Source organism: Colobus angolensis, unplaced genomic scaffold, assembly GCF_000951035.1.
Source record: "Colobus angolensis palliatus isolate OR3802 unplaced genomic scaffold, Cang.pa_1.0 Scaffold25, whole genome shotgun sequence".
NCBI classification, from domain to species: Eukaryota; Metazoa; Chordata; class Mammalia; order Primates; family Cercopithecidae; genus Colobus; species Colobus angolensis.
The window spans coordinates 4,332,563-4,345,696 of NW_012115710.1; the positions used below are offsets into that span (position 1 = coordinate 4,332,563).

Here is a 13,134-nt window from a genome sequence, read left to right on the forward strand (position 1 = left end):
TGATCCGCCCGTCTCGGCCTCCCAAAGTGCTGGGATTACAGGCTTGAGCCACCGCGCCCGGCCCCTGCATATTTTCTAAGACTAACTTCCCACCAGCCATCTGAGCGCCAGCCTCACAGCCTATCCCAGAATTCTTAGTATCAGCCTAGAATTCTCAGACTCACTACAAGCCTTCCAGAATTCTCAAAGTCAGAATAACATTCGATTCCAGAAGTCTCAGTTACCCTAACACTCTACCCCGGAATTCTAAGTGCCACACTAACATCCCAACCAGAATCCTCAGAGCCAGTTTAGTTTAACCTTGGATTTCAGAGCCCTGATAGTCCATCCCAGAATATCCCAGAAGGGAAATCATACAGATGACTTAACACGGAAGCCTGGGATCCTAACAGCCTGCACCGGACTCACGAAGAAGCTATCAGTCCAGCGCCAGCCTCGGGTGCAGGCCTAGTCTATGTTTGGCTCCACACTTTATTCTCCGCAACAACAGCCCAGCTTTTCAAAACCTCCCCTCCGCCGCCCCAAGGCCCACAGCTCCTCCCCACGTGGGCTTCACGGCTGTTGAGAACCCAGAGATCTCCTGACAGTCCTGCCCTCAGCTTTTCTGCCATCTGAGCCCAGAAGGACGATCTCCTTCCAAGAATCACCCTCCCCAATAGCAGCCAACACGTACATGTCTTCTCTATGTGGACCCTGGGCCCCAGACACCCCCTGCCCAGACCCCCAGGCACCTGCAGGGCTGGGCTTAGCGACAGCCGCTTCAGGACTTTCTTCTTGTGCTCATTCAGCAGGCCGTCTATCTTCCGCATGGGGGGCAGGTACAGCTCGTCTGATGGATGAGGACATGGTGTCAGGAAGGCCACAGCCCCAAAAAGCACTGGGGCCAAGGTGGGGTCATGGAGTCTGGGTCCCCAAATCCCCTTCCCACTCAGAGACAAAAGTAAAGGCCCCAGTCCCCTCCTCCTTCAGACCCAGGAGTCTTGGCCCCAGCTTCCTCGTCCCTCAGACCCAGGAGTCCAGACCCCCAGCCCCTCCTTCCTCAGACCCAGGAGTCCGGACCCCCAGCCCCTCCTCCCTCAGACCCGGGAGTCCAATCCCAGTCCCCTCCTTCCTCAGACTGGGAGTCTAGGCCCCCAGCCCCTCCTCCCTCAGATCCAGGAGTCCAGGCCCCCAGCCCCTCCTCCCTCAGACCCAGGAGTCCAGGCCCCCAGCCCCTCCTCCCTCAGACCCAGGAGTCCAGGCCCCCAGCCCCTCCTCCCTCAGACCCAGGAGTCCAGGTCCCAGCCCCTCCTCTCTCAGACCAGGTCCAGGCCTTAGTTCCTCCTCCCTCAGACCCAGGAGTTCAGACCCCCAGCTGCTCCTCCCTCAGACCCAGGAGTCCAGACCCCCACCCCTCCTCCCTTAGACCCAGGAGTCCAGACCCCCAGCCCCTCCTCCCTCAGACCCAGGAGTCCAGACCCCCAGCTGCTCCTCCCTCAAACCCGGGAGTCCAGGCCCCCAGCCCCTCCTTCCTCAGACCCAGGAGTCCAGACCCCCAGCTGCTCCTACCTCAGACCCAGGAGTCCAGACCCCCAGCCCCTCCTTCCTCAGACCCAGGAGTCCAGACCCTCAGCTGCTCCTCCCTCAAACCCGGGAGTCCAGGCCCCCAGCCCCTTCTCCCTCGGACCCAGGGACTTCCTCCCTCAGACCCAGGACTCCAGGCCCCAGCCCCTCCTCTCTCAGACCAGGTTCAGGCCTCAGTTCCTCCTCCCTTAGACCCAGGAGTCCAGACCCCAAACCTCTCCTCTCTCATATCAGGTCCAAGCCCGGAGCACCTGCTCTCTCAGATCGAGTCAGCCCCCACCCCTCCTCCCCAGGCCTCAGCTCACCATGTGTGTCCTCCAGGGCCTGGATCATGTCTGGGTCAAGTGCTGTGCTCACCAACATCTCCACATAGCTCCGGTACATCTCCCGCATCGCCCGGGTTTTCAGCAGACGCCCAGGTACTGCCCGCTCTGCAGAAAAGACAGGACGCAGGCTCGTTATCCCAACCTCCTCTGAGACCACCTGTGTGGCAGATGCTGTTCTCAACACTGGGGACCAGAAGAGAAATCCCTGCTTTTGGGAGGTCCAAGTCCACTAGGGAAGACTGACAGGCAAGTACCAGTGCCACATGCTCTTGTGGCAGAATCACAGGAACCGCAAGAAGCTCAGAGAAGGCCAGGCACAGTGGCTCACACCTGTCATCCCAGCACTTTGGGAGGCTGAGGCAGACCACCTAAAGTCTGGAGTTTGATACCAGCCTGGCCAATGTGGCAAAACCCTGTCTCTACTAAAAATACAAAAATTAGCCAGGCGTGGTGGCGCACGCCTGTAATCCCAGCTACTTGGGAGGCTGAGGCAGGAGGATGGTTTGAACCCAGGAAGCGGAGGTTGCAGTAAGTCAAGACTGTGCCATTGCACAGCCTGGGTGACAGAGTGAACCTCGTCTCAAAAAAAAGCCGGGTATTGTGGCCCATAAAGTGCTGTGGCCTGTAATCCCAGCACTTTGGGAGGCCAAGGCTGGTGGATCACCTGAGGTCGAGAATTCGAGATCAGCCTGACCAACATGGAGAAACCCCATCTCTACTAAGAAATACAAAATTGGCCAGGCGCGGTGGCTCAAGCCTGTAATCCCAGCACTTTGGGAGGCCAAGGCTGGTGGATCACCTGAGGTCGAGAATTCGAGATCAGCCTGACCAACATGGAGAAACCCCATCTCTACTAAGAAATACAAAATTGGCCGGGCGTGGTGGCGCATGCCTGTAGTCCCAGCTACTTGGGAAGCAGAGGCAGGAGAATCCCTTGAACCTGGGAGGCGGAGGTTGTGGTGAGCAGAGATCGCACCATTGCACTCCAGCCTGGGTAACAAGAGCGAAACTCCATCTCGAAAAAAAAAAAAAGGGGCTGGGCATGGTGGCTCATGCCTGTAATCCCAGCCCTTTGGGAGGCCAAGGCAGGTGGATCACCTGAGGTCGGGACTTCGAGAACAGCCTCACCAACATAAGGATACCCCGTCTCTCCTAAAAATACAAAATTAGCTGAATGTGGTGTCAAATGCCTGTAATCCCAGCTACTCGGGAGGCTGAGGCAGGAGAATCGCTTGAACCTGGGAGGCAGAAGTTGCGGTGAACGGAGATGGCAACATTGCACTGGCAACAAGAGTGAGACTTTGTCTCAAAAAAAAAAAAGCAGCTCACAGGAGGCATCAGAGTCACCCTTGTTCAAGGTCAAACAAAGGCTGAGCTTTGAGAGCTAGCTCAGAGCAGTTAATTGTGTCTTCACTGAAGTCTAAAGCAGCAGCATTGTTGGTTTCCAAAAGAGTGCATCCAGACAGGTCAGATCATAAAGAGGCAAGGCTGAGGGAGGAGATGGGAGCTGGGATTGGACAGGTCAGTGCAGGCCAGACAATACTGGGCCTCCAGCATGAGGCAGAAAGGGCAAGGGTTTTTTCTGGTGGGCACTAGGGAGCCACGGGAGAGCTGAGAGCAGGGAATGGGTGAGTACAACTGTAGAAAGATGCCTCCTAAAGCCAAGGAGGGGACAGACTGGAGGAGTGAGGCTGAAGTCCAGGCTGATGGAGCAGCTAGGAATGAATGGAGGTGGGGCAGGGCTGGAAAGAGAGGACGAGGCTGAGCTGGGCAGGTCTGGGAAAGAGTGCAGGGGATGGGGGTAGGCAGGGCTGGGAGCTGCCCGGCTGTGGGGGCAATAGGTAGAAAAGGCAAAGAGAAAGGCTGGGTGCGGTGGCTCACGCCTGTGATCCCAGTACTTTGTGAAACTGAGGCGAGCGGATTGCCTGAGGTCAGCAGTTCGAGACCACCCTGGGCCAACATGGTAAAACCTCATCTCTACTAAAAATACAAAAATTAGCCAGGTATGGTGGCTGGCACCTGTAGTCCCAGCTACTCAGGAGGCTGAGGCAGGGGAATGAACCCGGAAGGTGGAGCGTGCAGTGAGCCAAGATCATGCCACTGTACTCCAACCTGGGTGACAGAGTGAGACTCCGTCTCAAAAAAAACAAAGGAAAAGAGGTGATGATGGCTCCTGGGAAGTCTGGTCAGGTGACTGTGTAGCCAGAGGTGCAGTCCCTAAGATGGGGAAGCCAGGACAAAGAGCTTCCCAAAGATGGGATTTGGGGGTACTGGGGAAGGTCTGTGGGGTAGCCAAGGGCAGAAACTGGGCTTGGGCTCACTGGAAAGGGGTCATGACCCCAGCAATAAGGCAGACAGCTCGTCAACAAGAGAGAAGGAAACTGGGACCCTGGACAACTCCGAGAAAGAGCCATTCATTCATTTATTGAGACAGAGTTTCCATCTGTCACCCAGGCTAGAATGCAATGGTGTGATCTCTGCTCACTGCAACCTCCACCTCCTGGATTCACACCATTCTCCTGCCTCAGCCTCCCGAGTAGCTGGGACTACAGGCGCCCGCCACCATGCCCGGCTAATTTTTTTGTGTGTGTCTTTTAGTAGAGATGGGGTTTCACTGTGTTAGCCAGGATGGTCTCGATCTCCTGACCTCGTGATCCGCCCGCCTCGGCCTCCCAAAGTGCTGGGATTACAGGCGTGAGCCCTAGCACCCAGCCTTGAGTGGCTGTATTTTTAATCTCTGTTAAAAACAGAGATTAAAAACTGTGTGGCCCTGACCAGGTCCCATCACCTCTTGGTGCCTCAGTTTCTTCATCTTTTATTTATTTATTTAAGAAGCTATCCTTAGAGACAGCGTCTAATTCTGTCACCCTGGCTGGAAAGCAGTGGTATAATCATAGCTCACCATAGCCTTGAACTCATGGGCTCAAGTGATCCTTCTGTCTCAGCCTCCTCAGTAGCTGGGACAACAGGCATTCACCACCAAGCCCAGGTAATTTTTAAAAAATTTCTTGTAGAGATGGGGGTCTCACTATGTTGCCCAGGCTCATCTCTAACTCTTGAGCTCAAGTGATCCTACCACCTCAGCCTCCCAAAGTGGAGGGATTATAGGTGTGAGCTACCACACCCGGCCCCCATCTTTAAAATGAGGATAATTCTAACAAGCTATCTCACAGAGTTTATTAGGTAAAGGTCAAGTAAGCCTGTATGCAAATGTTTAAAAATGATACCTGGCACATAGTAAGCACTTAACAAAAGTCAGCTGTTACCCTTACTATACATATGTGAATATATATATATTTTTGTTGTTACTGTCATCACTAACTAGACATTTTTTTTTTTTTTTTTTTGAGATGGAGTCTTGTTCTGTCTCCCAGGCTGGAGTGCAGTGGCCTGATCTCAGCTCACTGTAACCTCTGCCTCCCAGGTTCAAGTGATTCTCCTGCCTCAGCCTCCTGAGTAGCTGGGATTACAGGCGTGCGCCACCGTGCCTGGCTGATTTTTGTATTTTTTAGTAAAGACGGGGTTTCACCATGTTGGCCAAGCTGGTCTTGAACTCCTGACCTCACCTGATCCGCCTGCCCTGGCCTCCCAAAGTGTTGGGATTACAGGCACAAGCCACTGTGCCCGGCCTAACCAGACATCATCATAAGCACTGAGGATGCGGCAGTGTGCTGGGCAGACACGGAGTACACAAGTGGTGTCTACTAAAGACCAGCACTCTCCTATGAGCTTCGTCTGTTATGAACCCATTTTACAGGTGAGGTCATTAAGGCACAAGAGGTTATGCCTCTTTCTCAGTGTCACCCAGGGCGTCATAGGAAACCCCACCATCACAGAGCCTCCAGGACAGCCACCTGACGTCCCACATCTTCCTCAGCCCTCAAATCCTGCCTGTTACGAGGCAGAACGCAGCACTGAAGAGTAGAGTCCGAGGCACCCTGGGCTCAGTTGCAACTCTGGTGGGCACCCAGCACAGACTATGATGCTGTCTCTTGGTGCCTCGGCTTCCTCACCTGTAGATGAGGGTAACAGTATCTACCTACCAGGATGGGTGAAAATTACACAAGTTAACATCCACCAGCTTCTTAGCAGGCAGCCTGTTGTGCAGTTAGATGCCCCGTGACTGTCAGTTGCTGCCATTAACTGTAACATACTAGTTGTTACCGTCCTGCTGAGGCTACCTAGAGCCCTCTGGACAGCCCTCACCTGTGTCCCTTTCCCACCCACCCCTGCAGCCCTGAGGCTGCCTGGGGCCTCACCGTCCTCGCTGGGGGCTCCAGGGGAGGACTCTGAGTCCGAGGAGCTGCCTGGTGGGCCCCCACCTGCCGCAGCGTTGCCCCCTGCCTCCTTCAGCCATTTCTTCCTCTTCTTAGGGGGCGGTTCAGCCTTCACCTTGGTAGGCCGGGCTTTAGGCAGCCGGGATGTGGCAGGCTGTCCTGTGGCGAGACTCCGCTCTGGCCGCGTCTGCCGTCCGCTGGCGGCCCGCTCACCCCGCAGTGGCCGCTCCCCACGCGTCACCTTCTCCTTCTCCTTTTCCTTCTCGACAGGCCGCAGGAGGGAGGGCTTCTCGGGGGCAGGGGGCTCAGGCATAGCCGTCTCAGGCGTCTGCTCTGGGGGCTTCTCGGATGTCGTCTTTTCAGGGGTCTCAGGCTTGGGAGGTGGTGCTGGGGCCTTAGGGGGAGGTGCAGAGCTACCCCCAGCAGATGTGGGGTTCTTGGCCTGCCCAGAGCGTCTAGAAGGGAACAGAGAAGGGAATGTAGTCAGTAGCCCCCGAGAACCCAAGTTCTCCTCATTGCCCCTGCTCAGTGCCCTAGGCACAGAAACAGCTTCTCTCATACTGTCCCCTCCTCTCTCTCTCTGCGTCTCTGACCCCCTCCCTCTCTGGGTCTCTGACCCCCTCCCTCTATGGGACTCTGACCGCCACCCTCTCTGGGTCTCTGTTCCCCTCCTTCTGTGAGTCTCTGTTGCCCTCTTTCTGGGTCTCTGTCCACCCTAGGTCTCTGAACTCTTCTGTGAGGCTCTCTCCCCTCCCGTCTCTGGGTCTGTTTCCCTTTCTCTGGATCTCTATCCTCCCCCATCTCTGCCCCTCTTTTTCTCTGGGTCTCTGTCTCCTTCTGAGTCTCCATCTCCCTCATGTCTCTGGTTCTCTGTCCTCCTGTCTCTGGGCCTCTCTCACCCCTGCCTCTGGGTCTCTGTCCCCCTCTCTTTCTGGGTCTCTGTTCCCCTCCTGTCTCTGGGTCTCTGTCCCCCCTTTTTCTTGGGTCTCTCTCCCTCTCTCTCTCTGGGCTCTGTCCCCACCTCCCACTCTCTAGCCTTCTCTCTTGCATGCTCCATCCCCATGCCTGTCGGCGCTGCATACTACCTGCCCCTGTGTCCCCCGTGGTTGGTACCTGACTGGCACTGGGGGCCGATGCCAGGGTTTCCGAGCACAGACCCTCACGTAGTCCTTCTTATTGACATTTTCCAGGAACTTTACATAGAGGCGCTGGTACCGATTTTTTGCGTCCCCAAAATACCCCAAATACTATGGGGAGAAAGAGGCATATGAGGAAATTCTTCACATTGCCAGTCAGACAGCCAACACCCCCGTGCCCTGGGTTACCACAGCAGCTGCCTGGAGCGTCCCGGCAGCCGGCGGCCCCCTTCCAGATACACTGTGGAGTGAGTCACACTCCTGCGAAGGAGAACCCCAGCTCCTAGATACCACACCCCGGGGCCCCCAAGTCCTTGGTCCCCTTTGCAGGCTTACATTACTGGTGGCACAAAACTGCCTCTGACCGTCCTTGATCTCCGGAGTGAATTTCTGCAGAAGGGCCTTCTGGACTCGCCAAATGGGTGGGGGTTCACGCCCCGTCTGCAATGCCAGCTGAGGAGGAGGGGTGTGGTGAGGCCAGCAGGGTCAGCCCTCATTCCTGTACCTACTGCCCGTACGCCCTGGCCCACTGGCCTCCCTCACCATCCCCTTAGAGAAAAGGCAGAGACGTCAACAAGTATCTTCTACCCCCATGATGTGTTCAGCTCTGTGTGCAGCTTGAACTTGGCCCTGTCCCCTCCTGCCCACCCGGTACCCTGGATCAGGCTGCTCGTTCTTAGACTGCAGAGTTTGAGTCACTGTTGCCCTATGGTGTGAAAGCCCAGAACTTCTTGTGTGACTCAGAGTAATGACAATCTTTGGGCACCGCCTGCTATTTACTGTGCTGGACAGGAGGGTACGGTTGTGAGCAAGATGTCCTGGTGTGGTCTGTGTCCCCTCACAATTCTCTTTTTACTTTTTCTTTTTTGAGACGGAGTTTTGCACGTTACCCAGGCTAGAGTGCAGTGGCGCGATCACAGCTCACCGCAACCTCCGCCTCCTGGGTTCAAGCTGATTCTCTTGCCTCAGCCTCCTGAGAAACTGGAATTACAGGTATGCGCCACCACACCCGACTAATTTTGTCTTTTTAGTAGAGACAGGGTTTCTCCATGTTGGTCAGGCTGGTCTTGAACTCCCCACCTCAGGTGATCCACCCGCCTCAGCCTCCCAAAGTGCTAGGATTACAGGCATGAGCCACCAAGTCCAGCCAAATCTCTGTTGCTTATAAGCCACCCAGTCTATGGTATTCTGGTATAGCAGCCTGAGGGGTCTAAGACACCAAAAAAGCCTTCACACAGAGGTAATAACAGACGTAATAAGACAGACAAGCAAATAAACAAAACAGGGTGAGTTTGTGGCCTGTGCCAAGAACAGGCAGGTGAGGTTACCTGAGCCCATTTCATCAGCATGTCCACAGCGGGGAAGACAGAGCAAGAGGAAGGCTCCCTATCTCTGCTCCCCCTACCCCACAAACACCTGAACACAAACCACCACCACCCTGCAGTTTGCGTGTACCCCAGCTGGGCGATGGCAACTGACGGACGTGAGAGAATGTGACCTTGAGGACTAAAGGGGCAGCAGAGGCGCCAAATATGGACACAAGAAGTAACAGCACAAGTCATAAATGTCCTGTTTCCAATTCCCAGGACACTATAGAAGCCTAGAGGAAGGGCCTCATAGTTTTTTTTTTTTTGAGATGGAGCCTCACTCAGTCACCCAGGCTGGAAGTGCAGTGGCGCGATCTCAGCTCACTGCAACCTGCGCCTCCCGGGTTCAAATGACTCTCCTGCCTCAGCCTCCCTAGTAGTTGGGACTATAGGCACCCACCACACCAGGCTAATTTTTGTATTTTTAGTAGAGATGGGGTTTTGCCAGGTTGGCCGGGCTGGTCTTGAACTCCTGACCTCAGGTGATCCACTTGTCCCGGCCTCCCAAAGTGCTGAGATTACAGGCGTGAGTCACTGTGCTCAGACTCAAATTTATTTTATTTTATTTATTTATTTATTTTTTGAGGTGGAGTCTCGCTCCGTCACCCAGACCGGAGTGCAGTGGCCGGATCTCAGCTCACTGCAAGCTCCACCTCCCGGGTTGACGCCATTCTCCTGCCTCAGCCTCCCGAGTAGCTGGGACTACAGGCACCTGCCACCTCGCCCGGCTAGTTTTTGTATTTTTAGTAGAGACGAGGTTTCACCGTGTTAGCCAGGATGGTCTCGATCTCCTGACCTCGTGATCCGCCCGTCTCGGCCTCCCAAAGTGCTGGGATTACAGGCTTGAGCTACCGCGGCCGGCTCAGCCTCAAATTTAAACTGAATCTAAGAATGCTTCCTGAAATAGGTGACAGATGCCAAAATGAGTCCCCAGAAGGAACATGTCTTTAAAAGGGGGGCCAGGCTGAGTGCAGTGGCTCACATCTGTGATCCCAACATTTTGGGAGGCCGAGGTAGGCGGCTCACTTGAGGTCGGGAGTTTGAGACCAGCCCAGCCTACATGGTGAAACCCCACCTCGACTAAAATACAAACATTAGCCAGGCGTGGTGGTGCGTGCCTGTACGCCCAGCTACTCGGGAGGCTGAGAAAGGAGAATTTGCTTGAACCCAGGAGGTGGAGGTTGCAGTGAGCCGAGATCACAGCACTGCACTCCGGCCTGGGTGACAGAGCAAGACTCTGTCTCAAAAAAAAAAAAAAAAAGCACCAGCTTGAGGAAGCCATCGGAGCATCTTGTCAGCCGGGGAGACTGCCCCTACCTCTGCGCCCTCCTCTGAGGAAGCTGCCGACACTGTAGCTGGAGTCAGACCCTCTGGCTAGCACATTCTCACTGGGCTTGGTACTTTCCCTCAAACCACTTTTCCTCCCAGCATCCCCACTCCACACCCAGTCATCAGGCCTCACCCTGACTTCAGCCTTGTCCATTCCCCAAACAGGGCCAGTCAATCCCCAAGCCCCACCCATCCTGCCTCTCCTCATGTCACTCATATCACTGACCATGCCAACCGCTGATTACTAGAAAAGTGGGCCGGCCCACAGCCTCCTACTCAATGGAACCCACAGCTGATTGGAGAATCAACCTAGGGAGGTCACCAGCAGGCTTTTTTTTTTTTTTCTGACAGAGTCTTGCTCTGTTGCCAGGCTGGAGTGCAGTGGCGCGATCTCAGCTCACTGCAACCTCCATCTCCTGAGTTCAAGTGATTCTCCTGGCTCAGCCTCCTGAATAGCTGGGACTAGAGGCGCATGCCACCACGCCCAGCTAATTTTTGTATTTTTAGTGGAGACAGGGTTTCACCATGTTGGCCAGGATGGTCTCGATCTCTTGACCTCATGATCCGCCCACCTGGGCCTCCCAAAGTGCTGGGATTACAGGGGTGAGCCACTGCGCCTGGCCTCTTTTTTTTTTTTTTTTCAGACAGAGTTTTCGCCCAGCCTTTTTTGTTTCATTTTTTGTTTTTGTGAGACCCTCTCACTCTGTTACCTAGGCTGGAGTGTAGTAGCACAACCACGACCATAGCTCACCTATTGCGTCCTAGGCTCAAGTGATCCTCCTGCCTCAGTCACCTACCCACCAAGTAGCTGGGACTACAGGTATGCACCACCACACCTGGATAATTTTTGTATTTTTTGCAGAAATGGGGTTTCATGGCCAGGTGCAGTGGCTCATGCCTGTAATCACTTTGGAAGGCCAAGGCAGGCAGATCACCTGAGGTCAGTAGTTCGAGATCAGCCTGGCCAACATGGTGAAACCCTGTCTCTACAAAAATACAAAAATTAGCCAGGTGTGGTGGCAGGTGCCTGTAATCCCAGCTACTCTGGAGGTTGAGGCAGGAGAATCGCTTGAACCCAGCAGGCGGAGATTGCAGCGAGCCGTGATCGCACCATTGCACTCCAGCCTGGAGGACAAGAGCAAGACTTGTCTCAAAAAAAAAGAAAAGCCGGGCGCGGTGGCTCAAGCCTGTAATCCCAGCACTTTGGGAGGCTGAAACGGGAGGATCACAAGGTCAGGAGATCGAGACCATCCTGGCTAACATGGTGAAACCCCGTCTCTACTAAAAAATACAAAAAAACTAGCCGGGCGAGGTGGCGGGCACCTGTAGTCCCAGCTACTCAGGAGGCTGAGGCAGGAGAATGGCGTAAACCCGGGAGGCAGACCTTGCAGTGAGCTGAGATCCGGCCACTGCACTCCAGCCCGGGCGACAGAGCAAGACTCCGTCTCAAAAAAAGAAAAAGAAAACTGCAGGGTTCCATTAACAGGGGAGTCAGTCCCAGGACAGATGCTGTGGACAGAGTACTGTCCAGGCTTGCAACTCCCCAGTCACCTCCCTACTGGCCAGGGGCTCTAAATGGCATAGAGCCTAATGTCTTCACTAGCATCCGTAGAACTCATCCCCGCACCCATGTCCAACATGGCTGGGTCCAGCCCGCCTGCCCAGCCTCAGCATTCACTGTCCAGTCACTTAACACCTTGCGTCCCTGCACACCTCAAACATAGCGTGCTTTCCCTCACCACAGGGCCTTTGCACAGCTGTTTCCTCTGCCTGGACAACCCCAACACCATACTCTTCTCCACCCAATGAACTTTTTTTTTTTGAGACAGAGTCTCACTCTGTGGCTCAGGCTGGAGTGCAGCGGCGCTATCTCAGCTCACTGAAACCTCCGCCTCCTGAAGTCAAGTGATTCTCCTGCTTCAGCCTCCTGAGTAGCTGGGATTACAGGGACCCGCCAGCATGTCTGGCTAAGTTTTGTATTTTCAGTAGAGACGGGACTGCACCATGTTGTCCACGCTGATCTTGACCTCCTCACTTCAAGTGATCCACCCACCTCGACCTCCGAAAGTGCTGGGATTACAGATGCGAACCACCACACCCAGCCAACTTTTTCTTTTTTGAGACAGGGTCTCATTCCACTTGCCGAGGTGGGAGTGCAGTGGCGCAATCCTGGCTCATGGCAGCCTTGATCTCTCAAACTCAGGGTGATCAGCCTCGAGGGTAGCTGGGAATATAGGCGTGTGAAACCACACACCTGGCTAATTTTTTGTATTCTTAGTACAGGCAGGATTTCACCATGTTGACCAGGCTGGTGTTGAACTCCTGAGTGCAAGCAATCCACCCACCTCAGCCTCCCAAAGTGCTGGGATTCCAGGCAGGAGCCAGTGCACCCAGTATCCGCCCAGTGAACTCTTACATGCTTGGAGTATACACGCTGCCCAATCCTTACAACAATGCCAACAGAAGTTTCAGTTTACAGATGGGGAAGGAGAATGCGCTAGCCTGGCCCTGTCAATTTGGCAGCTCGTTCCCACAAGTGGATCTTGAGCTTTTGAGATTGATTTGTTTTTTGGTTTTTTGTTGTTGTTTTTTTTTGAGACAGGGTCACATTCTCCATCACCCAGGCTGTAGTGCAGTGGTATAATCATGGCTCACTACAACCTCAACTTCCTGGGCTCCGGTGATTCTCACACGTCAGCCTCTCCAGTAGCCGGGACTACAGGCGGGCACCACCCTGTCTGGTTAAATTTTTTTGAATTTTGTGCAGAGACAGGGTCTCACTATGTTGCCCAGGCTGGTCTCAAACTCCTGGGCTCAAGTGATCTGCCAAGCACCTCAGCCTCCCAAAGTGCTGGGATTGCAGGCTTGAGCCACCGCGCCCGAGGTGACAGGCTGCAGCACTTGAAATGTGGCTGGTCCAATGGATGCACTCAATCGGTACAAAGTATTCACAGGATTTTGAAGTCTTGGTACGCAAAAAAGTTAAAACCTCAACTTTTCATTTTAGTAATACCCCCATTTAATAATATTAAAACATCGGCCGGGTGCGGTGGCTCACGCCTGTAATCCCAGCACTTTGGGAGGCTGAGACGGGCGGATCACGTGGTCAGGAGATCGAGACCATCCTGGCTAACAC

General features: G+C 54.4%; 1 protein-coding gene across 1 annotated transcript in view; it reads right to left on the reverse strand.

The window, feature by feature from the left end:
* The window catches only part of PRR12 (proline rich 12), a 41,562-nt gene that overhangs the window by 3,834 nt on the left and 24,594 nt on the right, over window positions 1-13,134 (reverse strand). Inside the window, exons 8-12 of the mRNA XM_011946519.1 lie at window positions 7,639-7,755; window positions 7,280-7,413; window positions 6,149-6,621; window positions 1,869-1,994; window positions 732-829 (exon numbers count right to left, since the gene is read on the reverse strand). Coding sequence (XP_011801909.1) covers window positions 732-829; window positions 1,869-1,994; window positions 6,149-6,621; window positions 7,280-7,413; window positions 7,639-7,755 — 948 coding nt within the window. The remainder of the gene's footprint in view (window positions 1-731; window positions 830-1,868; window positions 1,995-6,148; window positions 6,622-7,279; window positions 7,414-7,638; window positions 7,756-13,134) is intronic.